At 34.0% G+C, this 14755-nt stretch overlaps 1 protein-coding gene across 9 annotated transcripts in view; it reads left to right on the top strand.

The window, feature by feature from the left end:
- Positions 1-14755, top strand: part of IFT81 (intraflagellar transport 81) — a 196933-nt gene that overhangs the window by 117431 nt on the left and 64747 nt on the right. For all 9 annotated transcript variants that reach the window (XM_059140884.1, XM_059140886.1, XM_059140883.1 and 6 more), the window contains 6 exons: positions 2244-2333; positions 5173-5238; positions 5552-5662; positions 7004-7088; positions 12978-13141; positions 14446-14541. In XM_059140884.1, the coding sequence (XP_058996867.1) occupies positions 2244-2333; positions 5173-5238; positions 5552-5662; positions 7004-7088; positions 12978-13141; positions 14446-14541 (612 nt within the window). The remainder of the gene's footprint in view (positions 1-2243; positions 2334-5172; positions 5239-5551; positions 5663-7003; positions 7089-12977; positions 13142-14445; positions 14542-14755) is intronic.

Raw genomic sequence — 14755 nt, 5'->3', positions numbered from 1 at the left:
AGGTGGCACCGAAAGGTAAAATGGCTAATAATGTTCAACTATAATCACGTATGAAAATACCGACTTTTGCACACAAATACCATTTCAGTAATAGATAGAAGAAAATCCTGAAATTAGGATTTTAGAGTAATTTATTACTTAGGAAATGTGGGTAGAGAGGATTTTAGGTTTGGGAATGCAGAGCACTTTGCTGATCAGTTAGATGATTATACGATTTGTCATCCAAGTCAGAGAGAAAGGTACTATCATAATAATTACATGAAGGCAAAAGTATAAATTGACACTATCCCAGACAAATCAGGACCTGTGAGCCCCTGAGAGGATTTTGTACAGGCAGAGAAGCTAGGCTTGAGATCTCAGAGGACTTCCCAGTCAGGCAGAAGATAGAGAAAGGGCCAGGAGTTTGAAATTTCGATGTACTTTTCTTCTAGAGATACTGAGTTCTGGCCTTATAGTCTTAAAGCTCTTGACCACTTTTGGGGTGCCTTGGTGGCTCAGTAGGTTAAGCCTCTGACTCTTGTTTTGGCTCAAGTCACTATCGCAGTGTCCTGAGGTCAGGCTTGTGCTCCGCCTGGAGTCTGCTTGGGATTCTCTCCCTTTCCCACTCCCTCCTGCTCTGCTCCCTCCCCTCCCCACTCACAAGTGTCTATGCTCTTTCTTTTTCCTTCAAATAGATAGATAGATAGATAGATAGATAGATAGATAAATTTTTTTGTTTTAAAGTTCTTGACTACTGAGGATTCTGGCTGGTCTGGATCTTGGTCCTGGGATTTCAAAGCACCTTGCTGATCAAAGACTATGGAAAAAGGAGATTCAGGCTTAAGATTTCAAAGGACTTTGAGTTTTTTTTAAAGTGCCTATGTTTAGCCCTCTTTGCTTTTATTCTTGCTATATGCATAGACTGATTGTGCAGTTTGTTGTGAATAGTTTGTCGCTCTATCCCAATAGATTATGAGGTCTGTGAAGATAGGTATCATGCCTTATCCATCTGCATTTTCCTCCAGGGTTTTGTAGAGTTGTTTCTATACAGTATGTGCTTAAAATTGGGATTGAATCAGAACAATCAAAACTAAGTGGTTTTTCATCCGTTTATTTTGTTATTTTGGATAGCCATGACAGTTAGTCAAAACAGAGTCAATATTGATCTCTTAAGACATTTTGGGTGTTGAAAGACTTATGTAAATAATCATATCAAATGTTATAGTAGAGAATCACATGGGAGATGTCATGGGAGAATTACAACAGAAGGAGAGTACCCCAACTCCTACATTTGAAGGCTTTACATAATGTAGAAAATAGAGAAGTGTAAATGTGAAATATTTTCTCCTTCCTACACTCCCCCATCAATCAACTTGATAAAAACTAATTCCTCTGGAAAAAAAACACCTAATTTTTCTGGAGGAAGTTTATTAATAGCTTTTATTAAATATATACAAATAATTAGTAGAAAAATTAATGATAAAGACATGTTTATTCTTGAAACGTGTGAGATGTAAATCTAAAATGACTTACACATTTAGCCAGTCATCTAGCACAGAACCTAATAAAAAAATACATGTTGTCTTCCTGAATGAGGAGTTCTAGAATAAATTCTGTCAGTGCTCACAAAAAGTACTATTTTTAAAGAATTTTGGGTAAGAGTTGTGATTTTTCTCATTCATTCAGCTACTTTTTATTGAATATATCAGTGATGCCAGGATCCAGGGATACTAAATTGCACTGGATAATAGGATTCTTGTCCTCTTGACTCTTGCTGTCTAATGGAGGAAGACAGACAAGTAACTAGGCAATTATAATTTTATATGATTTTTATTCTGATATCATGACACTCTGATCTAGAATAAGTATAGGACTAGAGAAGTCTTCTCTGAGGATTGTGGTATCATGCTGAGACCTGACAGATGAACTGAAATTATCCAGGTAATGGATGAGGAAGTCATAGAGTATTCTCAGAGGTAATAGGCTTTGTAAACTGGACGTGGATATTCCAAGGATTGAAAGCTCACCATAGCTGGAGTATAGAATGTGGGTGAGGGAAGTAACCAGAGAGGAAGATGGAGAAGTACTTAATGACCAGATTATACACACCTACTTTTTTTGTGTCTTATATAAATGTTTCAGGATGTATTTTTAATGCTGTTATATAATGATTTAAGTAATCACTATGAGTTAGTTGATAACCTGATGAAGAAAAGTCTCCTGGATCTAGTCATTAGTTTATAATTTTTTAATTTGTCTTTTAGTATGAAGAGCTAATGGAAGCCTTTAAAACTTTGCATAAAGAATGTGAGCAACTTAAGACATCTGGATTTTCTACAGCAGAAATAAGAAGGGTAAAGCAAAGAAAATATAGTAACAATATCTTTTTTAGATTTGAATATTAGTTTTTCCAGCTTGTTTTGTTAATTCAGTATGAGTCTTAAAACTATATGGGAATTAGTGATAGCAAGTGACAGATTTCCTTTTGTCTAAACTTTGCTCATTCTTTACTGAAGAAATTAATGATACCAAGGTAAATTCACAATATGTTCTTATGTACTATATAGATTCCTAACATGGATTTTAAAAAGATTACATTGTGGGTCTACATTGTGGGTCTTTCTTTCTCTCTCTCTCTCTATATATATATGTAGTAAAGAATATATATTACATAAAGTATAAAGTATATATCATATATATATATATATATATATATATATATATAATAGAAAATAGAGATGAGAACAAAGAAGATAAAAATCATCCAATTGCTATCCATTCAGGCTTTGTGTGTATATTTATATTGGTAGGTATTTGAGATCATACTATATACATAGTTATTTGTATCTTTCATTTTTAATAATTGCGTGGATATATTCACACTGTTATCTTTCTAAGCATGATTTTTAAAATTTTTCTTTAGAGAGGGAATGGGAGCAGGAGCAGAGGGAGAGAGAGAATCTTAAGTAGGTTCCATGCCAGCTCAGCCCAACATAGAGCTTGATCTCAGAACCCTGAGATAATGACCTGAGCAAAAATCAAGGGTTGAGTGCTTTACCAACTGAGCCACCTAAGCACCCCCTAAATACGATTTTTTTTTTAAAATTTTGGTGGTGGTGAAGCAAAAGAAGAAGAGAGAGAATCTCAAGCAGGCTCCACGCCTAGCTCGGAGCCCAACATGGAGCTTGATCTTATGACCCTGAGATCATGACCTGAGCCAAAATCAAAAGTCAGTTGCTTAACCCACTGAGCCATCCAGATGTCCCTCAATATGATTTTTAATTACTAAATAATTTTCCATAGTATAGAAAGGTTAACCATTTTTTGTTTTTTATTTTATTTATTTTATTTTTGCTATTATATAATGCTATGATCATGATTATCATATATAAATTTATTTGGGGGTATCTGTAATTGTTTCCTTAGGATAAATTTATAAAAATTAATATTTTTGACACATATTACTAAATGATCTCCAAAAAAAATTTAACATTTTCACCAGGTATATAGATTCTTTCCCAAATGTATGCTAACTTCACTTTCATGAATTTTGTATTTTTAGAATTCCTGAGTTATTCCATGACATCTTTATTTTCTTAATCAGGAAGCAATAAAAGTTGCTTCCTTAGAGAGGCCTTCCCTGATTCCCTAGATGGATTAATTTCTCCCAATTCTTTTTGTTTCATAATACTCATCACATTTATAATTACTTTAATGTCTGTCTTCCCAACTCTCTTTATGAGGGCAAGGGCCATGGTCTATCTTGTTCATCACCGTATCCCTAGTGCCTTTTTCAGTACTATGCACATAGTAGGTTCTCAATAAGAATTTGTTGAGTGTATCAGGAATGAAAGATAAGCTCACAGTTAGTGGGGAGAAAGACCTATAAATAGGATACTTATGGTATGAAAGAAGAGTGATGGACATTCATCCACTGTTCCTCTGTTATGTCGTGTGAATAAACTGAAATGATGAAATGACCAAGAATCTAATCATTTTATTTTCATTATTGCCAAAGTATTCTTGAACATGTTCTTTTTAGAAAATATGATAAGCAAGAAATAGAAAATAATTCACTCATAATCCCACACTGTAGAGATAAGTACTATTGACATTTTAATGAATATATTTAAATCTTTTCCTTGTATTGTGCTATATATAAATGTTGTAATCTGCATCTTTCAGGCAATGTCATACCATGAGTTTCTCTGTTATTAAACATTCTTCTGCATAATTTATAATGACTTTCATGGTATTGTGCTATAGTTAATTTAGTAATTCTCAGACATTTGGTAATTTACACATTTTAGATATGACTAACATCTGTGAGACTCCTCGTAGAGAAGTCTTTGACCTTCCATGTGTATTTTATTAGGACAAATTCCCAGACATGGAATTACCAGACTTGATGGTATATATATATGGAATACACCACATGGTATATATGTTGTGTGTGTATGTGTATATATATGTATGTTTAAGACTTTTGATACTGTTCTTCCGTACCATGCCACCAGTGGTAAGAGTGCCTAGTTCCTCAGATCCTAACAATACTGAATACTATGTATATTTTTCTCTTTAGTTTACTGTGATAGTTAGGCTATTAGTTTGAGTTAGGAAGGAAGGAAGGAATTTTTGTTTTCACTAGAAATTATTATGGGGCTGATTAAAAGGAAGGCTATTTATTTTTGAAGTCTTTAGTTTTAGGAAGGGAATTGGTTAATTGGCAAAAACAGACACAAATTTTTGTCTTGAAAACACCATAGCCTTAAAAATAATTTTGATGGGAAATTGGCAGAATATATAGTTTGATATTTAACAGAACAGATGGCATGTCAGCCGCTGTTGCTCATGGTTTTAGACCTGTACACTTTCCATTATAGAAGACTTTTGAAAAACTGTGTGCCCATATTTGGAATCAGAACACAAATGTGCTGGTTGGCAGCTTTACCTTGCTACGTTATAACCTGTTTTGGTTGCTTTTCTAAATGAACACTAAGCTGCCAAATAAATTATCCTGCATAAAGAACCCTAGGGAGAAATAAAATAAAACCCTTTATCCAAAAGAGGATCTTTGTTCCTTAACGATCTGGTTTTAAGTAGGAAAATGGCTGATGCACAATCATATGAAAATTTTATTTGAATCTACAAAGAATGTTTTTTTCTTATAATGTCTCCTTGACTACTTTTTAGGATATCAGTGCAATGGAGGAAGAAAAGGATCAGCTCATTAAGAGAGTTGAACGTTTGAAGAAAAGGGTAAGACAAGACTTAGCTCTGTAAGACTTTGGCCTCAAGTCCCAAGGACTTGCAAAGATTTAGGAATGGTAATAAGGATTAAGCAAGGCATGGGTGTACATCTGAGGATCGGCTCAAATAACATTGACAGAAGGGGAATCTCCCTAGGCAGTAGCCCAGAACTTTGAGAGACCTGGAGTCTGGAACTTTACTGTCATCTCTAGGGAGTACTGTTTGCCAAAAAGAAATGATAAGTGGATGTCTGAGTCACATGACACGCTAATTTCTTCCTTGAACTTGACAGTAACATGTACTACTTATTCTCTTACTGTAGGTGGAGACAGTTCAGAATCATCAACGGATGCTTAAAATAGCAAGGCAACTTCGAGTTGAAAAAGAGAGAGAAGAATTTCTTGCACAACAGAAACAGGAACAAAAGAATCAGGTATCCTCATAAAAGTTTATATTCTCATAATGAAAGAAATAGTTCCTTTTGATCGTTCAAATGTAAAGAAAAAAGAGTTCTACAATTATAGAAGTTTGTTTACAGGATGGAATACTCTTAAGAGGATTTTGTGGCACCAACAGCAGTAATACTATTTTTGGGGTTCTGTACCCAGTTTGTATCTCTATACTACCTTTTGGCCTGTGTCTAACTCCTGTTGACCCAACATTACAGAGCATTCGTTGTAATGGTAAGCATTAAGATTAACTGCTCATAAAACTCATAGGCTGGGTGGCTCAGTGGGTTAAGCCTCTGCCTTCGGCTCAGGTCGTGATCCATGTCCTGGGATCGAGCCCCGAATCAGGCTCCCTGCATGGCGGAGAGCCTGCTTCTTCCTCTCCCTCTGCTTGCTCCCCCTGCGTGTGCTTGTTCTCTCTGTCAAATGAATAAATAAAATCTTAAAAAAAAAAATTATAGCATCTCTAAATAGTGTCCTGAGATTCTGGGGCTATAAGAATATCTATTTTTTATTCTGCTGGTCACAGTATCCACTACAGTTTATTCCCGTGGCAAATAAGCAAATAATGAAAAGACTCAAAATCAACCATACTCCACATTTTTAGACTTTGCCTTAAGGCAAAAATAATTTGGCTAGAAAGGATTACTTCTATTTTATTAAAAATCTATCTTAAAACTGAGTAGGCATATACATTAAAAATATACTTCAAATCAGCTCCATTTCCTATTCAATAAGATGTTTGACTCTTTTGGAACTTGACTTGGCATTGTGGTGGTTCCACTGTGCCAGTAAGCTGCATTGCTTGGGCCCTGAATGGTACTTAGCATCAGGGTCTTATTCTAGGACATCATTTGTGAGAATGCTAATATTTCTTAGAATTAAGAAAACGAGGTTAGGGGCACCTGGCTGGCTTAGTTGGTGGAGTGTGCAGCTTTTGATCTCCGGATTATGGGTTCAAGCCACACATTGAGTGTAGAGATTACTTAAAAAGAAAAAAAGAAGAGAAAAAAAGAAAACCGTGTTATAACAAGTAAAGCCTGGTGTGTATATTTCTTTACCAAGTATTTTTCCTTAATTACTAAGTACAGCCAATAACTAAAGATTGACTTTCTGAAAGCTTTTTTTTAAAAAAAGCTTTACATGAAAAAGTATTGAGAAAACCAGTTACATTTTGGGCTCAACATAGTAATTTTCTTAGTTCTTATTATTTATTCTTTTTACATCACAAGAATTGTGTGGAACTTGTATTTTTCTTTGCTTGTCTATGTGAGTGGTAGGTTTCAATAGACTAAGCAAATAATGGATCTATTTGTATTTTAAAGCTATTTCATGCAGTGCAGAGACTGCAAAGAGTACAAAATCAGCTGAAAAGTATGCGCCATGCAGCAGCAGATGCAAAGCCTGAAAGTAAGTGGAAACTATTATATGATACAGATGATCAGAGAATATTAGTTTAAGTCAGTAGTTTTCCTTAAAGCAGTCAACTCACATTAATTAATTATAGTCTAGTGATAGCTAAGCATTTTAGAGTGTCATTTCCTAGTTGATGAATGAGAGCTCTGTTGAAGACATCCTTTAGTTTTTACCTGGAATTTTATACTTCCCATTCACTGTTTGGTCAGAGAGTGAAGGGTGTGAAAACCACCATGGACGGAGGCTTTCTGATGAAGGAGCATATGAAACACTTAGGATGGACACTAGCAAAAAGATGGGTGGGGAATAATTGTTTTAGAGCCTAGGCTTACAAAAAAAAAAAAAAAAAAAGGAGTAAAATGTTGGACCCTTAAAGCTGAGTGTTTATTCATATATTGGGTAGTGCTAATGACATGGGTATCCCTGGCTCTGTTGTCATATTAGCTTTACTTAGACGATAAATTATTGTAATATTTCCAGATTATACCACCAAACCCATCCTAGGTATTTTTAAAGTTTTTTTGTTCATCAGAAGGGAGACCGTGTAAATTGGAAAAGCAGTGGAAAGCTCTCATTGGTACTGGAGAAATATTTCAGTATAAAAATCTAACTATTCAAGGATTAATTCATCTTTCTGTAGTATTATATGAAATATTATACTCTTAAGCTGTGAGTCTTAGAGTAAAAAAGATAGACAGTAACAAGTGTTGGCAACAGTGTGGAGAAAATGGGACTCTCATATGTTTCTGGTGGGAGTATAAAATGTGTGACTGCTTTGAAAAACATATCTGGCAATTCCCCAGAATGTTAAACAGAGTTACCATGACCCAGCAGTTTCATTCCTAGGTATCTACCCAAGGGAATTGAAAACCTGTGTCCATACAAACATTTTTACACAAATGTTCACAACAGCCTTATTCATAATAGCCAAAAGGTGAAAACAACTCAAATGTCCCTGAACTGATGAGTGAGTAAATAAAATGTGCTGTATCCACACAATGGAATGCAAAGGCATGAAGTACCGATACATACTATGACATGTATGAACCTCAAAAACATATTATGTGAAAGAAATTAGTCACAAAAGACCATATATTGTAAGAGTCCCATCTGTATGAAATGTCCAGAATAAGCAAATCTAGAAAGATAAAATCAAACTAGTGATTACCTGGGGGTAGGGGGTTATAGGAGAACACAGCTGTGTGTATGTGTGGTGTGGGGAGGAAGGGAATGCTAATTAGCATAGAGCTGCTTTCCAAGCCAATAAAAATGTTCTAAAATTGATTGCGGTGAATTTACTAAAAACCATTGAATTTACTAAAAACCATTGAATTATACACTTTTCTATGGCATGTAATGTATATCTCAATAAAGTTTTTGAAAGAGATAATACAGTATATCCTTAATTCTAGACACTTATTCTTTCCCATTTTAATTGTTTTTGCCTTTGGGATACATCTCACATTTTACATACACTTTTACCATGGTATTTATTACTTTATCAGTGGTATCTCAGCACCAAGGAAATACGGTATATTTAATTAATATTTGAAAAACCAGTGTAGTGTTGCCTACAAAGTACATGGTTAGTACATGTTAATTAGCGGCTTTCCATAGACTTTCTTACACCTCTTAGTCTTACAATTCAGATTCAAGCAATACCTGGAAGTTGCCAGGCATTTAGTTGTTGGGGTCATTTCATTCTTCATTCACTAAGTTTTCACTTTTTAGGAGAATGTTAATTTTTAGGACAAAGAAAATACTTTTTTTATGATTTTTTTCTCCTTAGTATAATCTCTATCTTTTTAGCATATGTTCTTTGGATTTGATGTGGGTTCCTTCACAATTTACTGCAATAAAGTAAGATAAATCTTCAAAAGAAACCCATTATATATAGTAATTTAAAAATTAATATCAATAAGTAATTTGTATAGGCCTACTCTTACTAAAAGTATTAGAACTTACCATTAATAGTGGATTTTTTTTTAAATGAAGGTAACATGTATAAGAATGGAAAGTTTGGTATGCAGAAAAACAATTAATCAGTACAGTTTAATACAATTTAAAATGTTCACCTGAAAATGTGTTTCTGTAGTATCTGTTATCCTCAATCTTACTAGGTTAGATATTTCTTGCTATTATGTTTTAATTCTGACAACTAAACAAAATATCCAAAGATGGTTATAGGTTTAGCAACATTTCATTTTTTTATTTGAATTGTTAGTTTTTTATTTTTCTTTGGCTTTCTAGGCTAAAGAAAAATTGTTTGGGCCAGGAAATACATAATTATTCACTTAGTAATAAAATTCACAAATAAAATTGTATTTTATGCATTTCTTGAAATGTCGATATAACATTAATATAAGTAATATTGCTGCTAAATAATAAAATCAGTCGCATTGTTAAGTACTAATAGAAATAATTGGCTCAAACCTACAGTGCATTAATTCAGTATTTGTTGAACATCTACTACATGTCAGGAACTATGCCGGGTGCTAGGAATAGAAAGAAAAGAGACTTAGGTTCTCACAGTTTAATACAGAACGGCAGGCAGTGAACAGTGATAACGCAGCTTTACAAATTTGCTGATGAAGCTCAGCACATGATCCTGTGAGAACAAAGAGGCAAAGCACCAAACCCTATCACAGACTCAAATGGCTTCCTGGATGAAGTGGCCCCCGAGTTAAATTCACGTTGGAAAGCAAAGGAGTACAAGACATTCCGTGCCAAGGCACAGTGACCTGAAAGAACATACAAATAGGAGATGAAGGAGAGAGAGAGAAAAGGGTAGGCTCCTTCTGACTGCTTATCTTTGAAAAGGAGGCAAGAGAGGGAGGGAGCGTACAAATGAATGAGGAAGACAGTGCCCTGCCTAGACAGTGAGAGGGTAGTAGCGTGGGGTGATTGTGTGCTGCGGAAGAGAGTCAGTCAGACAATCGGAGACTGAAGATCTAGGAGGAAAAGGTGAGAAGGGATAGCTGCCTTTCCCGTGGGCCGTACACTGAATGTTCTGCAGCAGTTGTTGGCATTATCTCAATCTGACTCAATTCAACCCTAGACTAGTCACCGAGTCATAATTGTTCTATTTCCAGGCCCTAGCATGCTAAATTATACACAACAGGCCTTTAGTAAATGGTCTGTTAAGTAGTTAGGAGGTAGGAGTAGAGACCAAATCCCTGGATAGGAACAGAATGATCATTTCCACAGATAGGAGGGGAGTTAAAGTAAGAAAAAAATGGCTGAAAAAAAGTAAGAAAAAAGCATAAAAATAAGATATTATGTATGCAATATATGTTCTTTGGGGGTGGACAGGGTGTGGGGAGCAGCAAGTAGAGAAGTTCTTGCTTTGTTGATATCTTTCTGAAAGACAGCCTTAAGGGTTGTATTCAACAGCCTGGGAAAAGAGTAGATGAAATATGTTTAATTGCTCCAGGTATTTCCTTTAAGAAGGTCTATCTAAACTTTTTAACGAAAAATGACTTATGGAAAGTTTCCATTTATATAAATAAAAATTATTTTTAGTGTAAGAATGTGCTTTGTATTTTTTCACAGTAACAGCCATATTATAAAACACTCATGGAAGTTAATTCATCTTTATACTCTACACTTTCATGAGATTTATTATATAAAAGAAGCTACTCATTAAACTATAGTAAGGCCAGTGGGATGTTTCCAGAGGGTTTTTAATCCAAAGTTTGCTGCGATCTTAGTAACCTTATGTTTAATTTCACCAGGATTTTGAAAGATAATTTTTTAAAAGCTACATAGAACATATGACTACTTTATAAGGTCTTAAGTTAAAACTATTAAGAGAAGATTTTAAAATGTAAGAGAACCCCTGTTTTTACATTTTTTTTTAAACATTTGTACTGAGGTAAAATGGACATATAATAAACAGCATATATCTGAGGTGTACACCTGATAAATTTTGACATAATGTACAGACTGTAAAGCGCAGAGCCTTAATCAAGATAATAAATGCACCCATCACCCCCAAATATTTTCTTGTGTCCTTTGTGAAAGCTCGTTTTTGCCCTTTTCTGTCCCTCTATCTATTCCCAGGCAACCTCTAATCTCCTTTTTGTCACTATAGATGAATTTGTATTTTCTAAAATTTGAATCTCTCTTATTTTTTTTAAGATTTATATTTCTTTATTGGAGAGAGAACGTGAGAAGCAGACTCCCTGCTAAGGGAGAAGCCTGACCACGGGCTTGATCTCACCACCCTGAGATCATGACCTGAGCCAAAATCGAGTCAAATGCTCAACCAAAAGAGCAACCCATATGTCCCAAATCTTTCTTTCATCTAGGGAAAATAACATTTAAGACTTTTAAATCTTTAAAAACATTTAAGTTTGATTCTTTACATCTCTGATTACATGTAGTTTAAGAACGTAAAAGATGGAAGAACTAGGCACCCAATAGCCAAAGAAGCCAGGATATAGATTTAATCGGAAACCACATAGGAATGACTGCCTAATTATTAGTCTGAGTCATTAAACACTTTCTCTTCGCTCCCTTTCCCCAGTCCCTTAAAAAGGGGGGAAATTGTAGGGATGAATAGAAAACTTGTGATTTTGCCATTAATAAATTTTTACATGTTAATATATGGTTAGCACAACAGAACTAAAAATAATGTTAAGGCTTTGGGCCAAACTTATTATGCAATCTACCTACGTAGATTACATAAACCGGAAATCCAGTGTTTTAAAAAGTCAAGCCAGAATTTGTAAATGTGTAATGGAAAGATCTGAAATAAACTTTTTAAAGCTCTTTAGGCTGAGAATTTATAACAAAACCATTATTCACCAAAAATCTGTATGTGTATATATTTACGTACTCTACCAAAATAAGAAAACTTGTTAAATATTTAAAGTATAATTTAAGTTACCACTTACCATAAGCTAATATTTTATAATATCAAAACTACCAAACACAGAAAGCCAAAAATGTTTATGAATGTAGATAATTTCTTTTTTCTTTTTTTTTTTTTGCATTTTAACTTGTATTTTATTTAATTTTTTAATTTTTTAAATTTTTTTAAAGATTTTATTTATTTGACAGAGAGAGACAGACAGACAGACAGACAGACATCACAAGTAGGCAGAGAGGCAGGCAGAGAGAAGGGGAAGCAGGCTGTCTGCTGAATAGAGAGCCGCATGCGGGGCCCGATGCTCTATCCCAGGACCCTGAGATCATGACCTGAGCTGAAGGCAGAAGCTTAACCCACTGAGCCACCCAGGCGCCCTTAACTTGTATTTTAGTAATGTTTTCATTGGTTTGAAACTGACAAAGTATGATGTATTACCATTTATGAAGTAGTAGAATAGAAATATAAATTGCACCAGAAGTATTATGACAGGAGGCGAGTAAATGGCCACTTATAGAAGAAGGAATCTGGGTGAAATGTCATTTGTGTTGCCATTTGTGTTACGGACTGCTTAAATACTGCGAAGGCAAAATATGACCCGAAAGAGATCCTGCTCTGCAGATGTTATTTTTGTTTGTTGCAAAGTATAAAAAGAATTAGGTAATAATTTGGAAAGATCATAATATTACTTTTTCTATAATTATGGTAATGTCATTCTGTGTAAGTTGTCCTCTGTTATCATTCTGATTAACATCAAATGATTTCAATGGTGGGGCCTCCTGGCTGGCTTGGTCAGAGAATTGTGTGACTCTTGATCTTGGGGTTGTGAGTTTAGCCCCATGTTGGGTGTAGAGGTTACTTTTTAAAAATGGGAAAAAAATTTCAATGGTCAATTTTTAATTATATAGATTGCTTTTGATACATATGCCTATTATTCAGGTCTTTGATTTTAAAGTGTACAAAGTATCACTATACCAACTCTCTTGGGCTGAATATTTATTTTATTTTTAAAGGTTTAATGAAGAGGCTAGAGGAGGAGATAAAATTTAATTCTTATATGGTTACTGAAAAATTTCCTAAAGAATTAGAAAGCAAGAAAAAAGAATTGCATTTTTTACAAAAAGTGGTTTCAGAGCCTGCAATGGGCCAGTCTGATCTTCTTGAGCTTGAATCTAAAGTAAGTGACAATCATCTTCTTTTTATAGATCCCAATTTTATCTCATCCCCAGTCCTGTGAAAATGATATGAACTGCTTTCTGTAGTGTCCTACTCTTGACTCAAATTAACCTGTGCTGAGTTGACAGTTTTATGAAGAGTTCTTTTGAGCAATTGTAGCTTGTAATGCTGTTACTTAAATCCACATGATGTTATAAAGACTTAGTCAACTGATTAGGAAACTAAGTAACTTGAAAATGTAAATTAAAGTGTTTGACTTATAGGTTTATGTATTCGTAATATAATCATTTAGATGGTAAATTTTAAAATATTTTGCATAAAACATTAATTTTTATTTCCAAAAATAATAATATAGCAATTTTATATTTAAAGCTAAAATATTTGTATTAGTCTTTTATGCTTGCTTTGGAATTACTGAACTTTTTTGTAATGCTTATTGAAACCTGGTTTTATGTTATAACATTTTTGTTCCATAGAAATAAAGCACCAATCAAGTGTGTATTCTTAAAAAATAACAAATATGACAATGAATTCTATGATTTTGATTTGCTAATCCTTTAATGTGCTTAATTACCACTATACTTAAATACATAATTCTAACTACCTTATTCTTTTCATTTTCTTATAGAAATTACATGTCCAAGTGTGATTTGGCTCAAATTTAATGTCATGGAATTAAAGGGAGAACTCTAGTCTTTTCAAAGGATAGATATACTGAAAGCCAGGGAGTTTTGTTTTTTTTTTTTTAAATTACTTGAGGGACTGTATGCTTCTGTTGGCTTTATTCACTTCTATTTTATTACCTTTGATAAAGGAGTAATGAGTAGCATAAATGACAACTATCATCAAATCACAGATCACAGAAGGGTTTTTAGATGTCATCATGTCAACTCTCAGTTGGGTTCATGAATTCCTCGCACTAAATCCCTGGGGAATGTTAGTCTGGATTTGCTTTATCAATTGCAGTGACTTGAAAGTCATGTTAGGTAAGGGGTAATTTCAGATTTGTAGAAATTGTCTTTCTGACAATAATGTATAAATATTTCACGTAGAATTTTTTAGTATAATTTAAACATGAATGGCTATATAAGGAATCAAAATGTGTAAATACATATTATGAACTATGAAATGTAAATTTTCTAAAAATAATCATAACAACCCACTTAAAACATTAACGAACCTGTTCCTTCCATGAAATCACTGATGATAAGAACAGTAAATTCAAAGCTTGGTTTGGCCAAATGTCCCTTAGTTTGTGTAATCATAGGAAGAGTTTTAACTTTCTTTACTTTCATACTGTTTTAGATAAATGAAATAAATGCACAGATCAATCAGCTGATTGAAAAGAAAATGATGAGAAATGAGCCAATTGAAGGCAAACTCTCACTGTATAGGCAACAGGTGAGACCACTGTTTTGCCCCTCATATTTAGATCTTTTATCTTTTGGTGAACATCTTTGTAAAAATGCCGGGCTGTGTTGTGGATAGTCTTAGAGTAAGAAGGAAGTAAAGAATAAATATTTTTCTGTTATTGCTAATCTCCAGATTATAACAAATTTTGTGGAAAAGCCACAAAACATGCATGTTCAAGTTTGAAATTCAGTACACATGATCA

This window comes from Mustela lutreola, chromosome 11 (genome assembly GCF_030435805.1).
Source record: "Mustela lutreola isolate mMusLut2 chromosome 11, mMusLut2.pri, whole genome shotgun sequence".
Lineage (NCBI taxonomy): Eukaryota > Metazoa > Chordata > Mammalia > Carnivora > Mustelidae > Mustela > Mustela lutreola.
The sequence above is the reverse complement of the archived record's forward strand: the minus strand, read 5'-3'. Positions and strand labels throughout refer to the sequence as shown.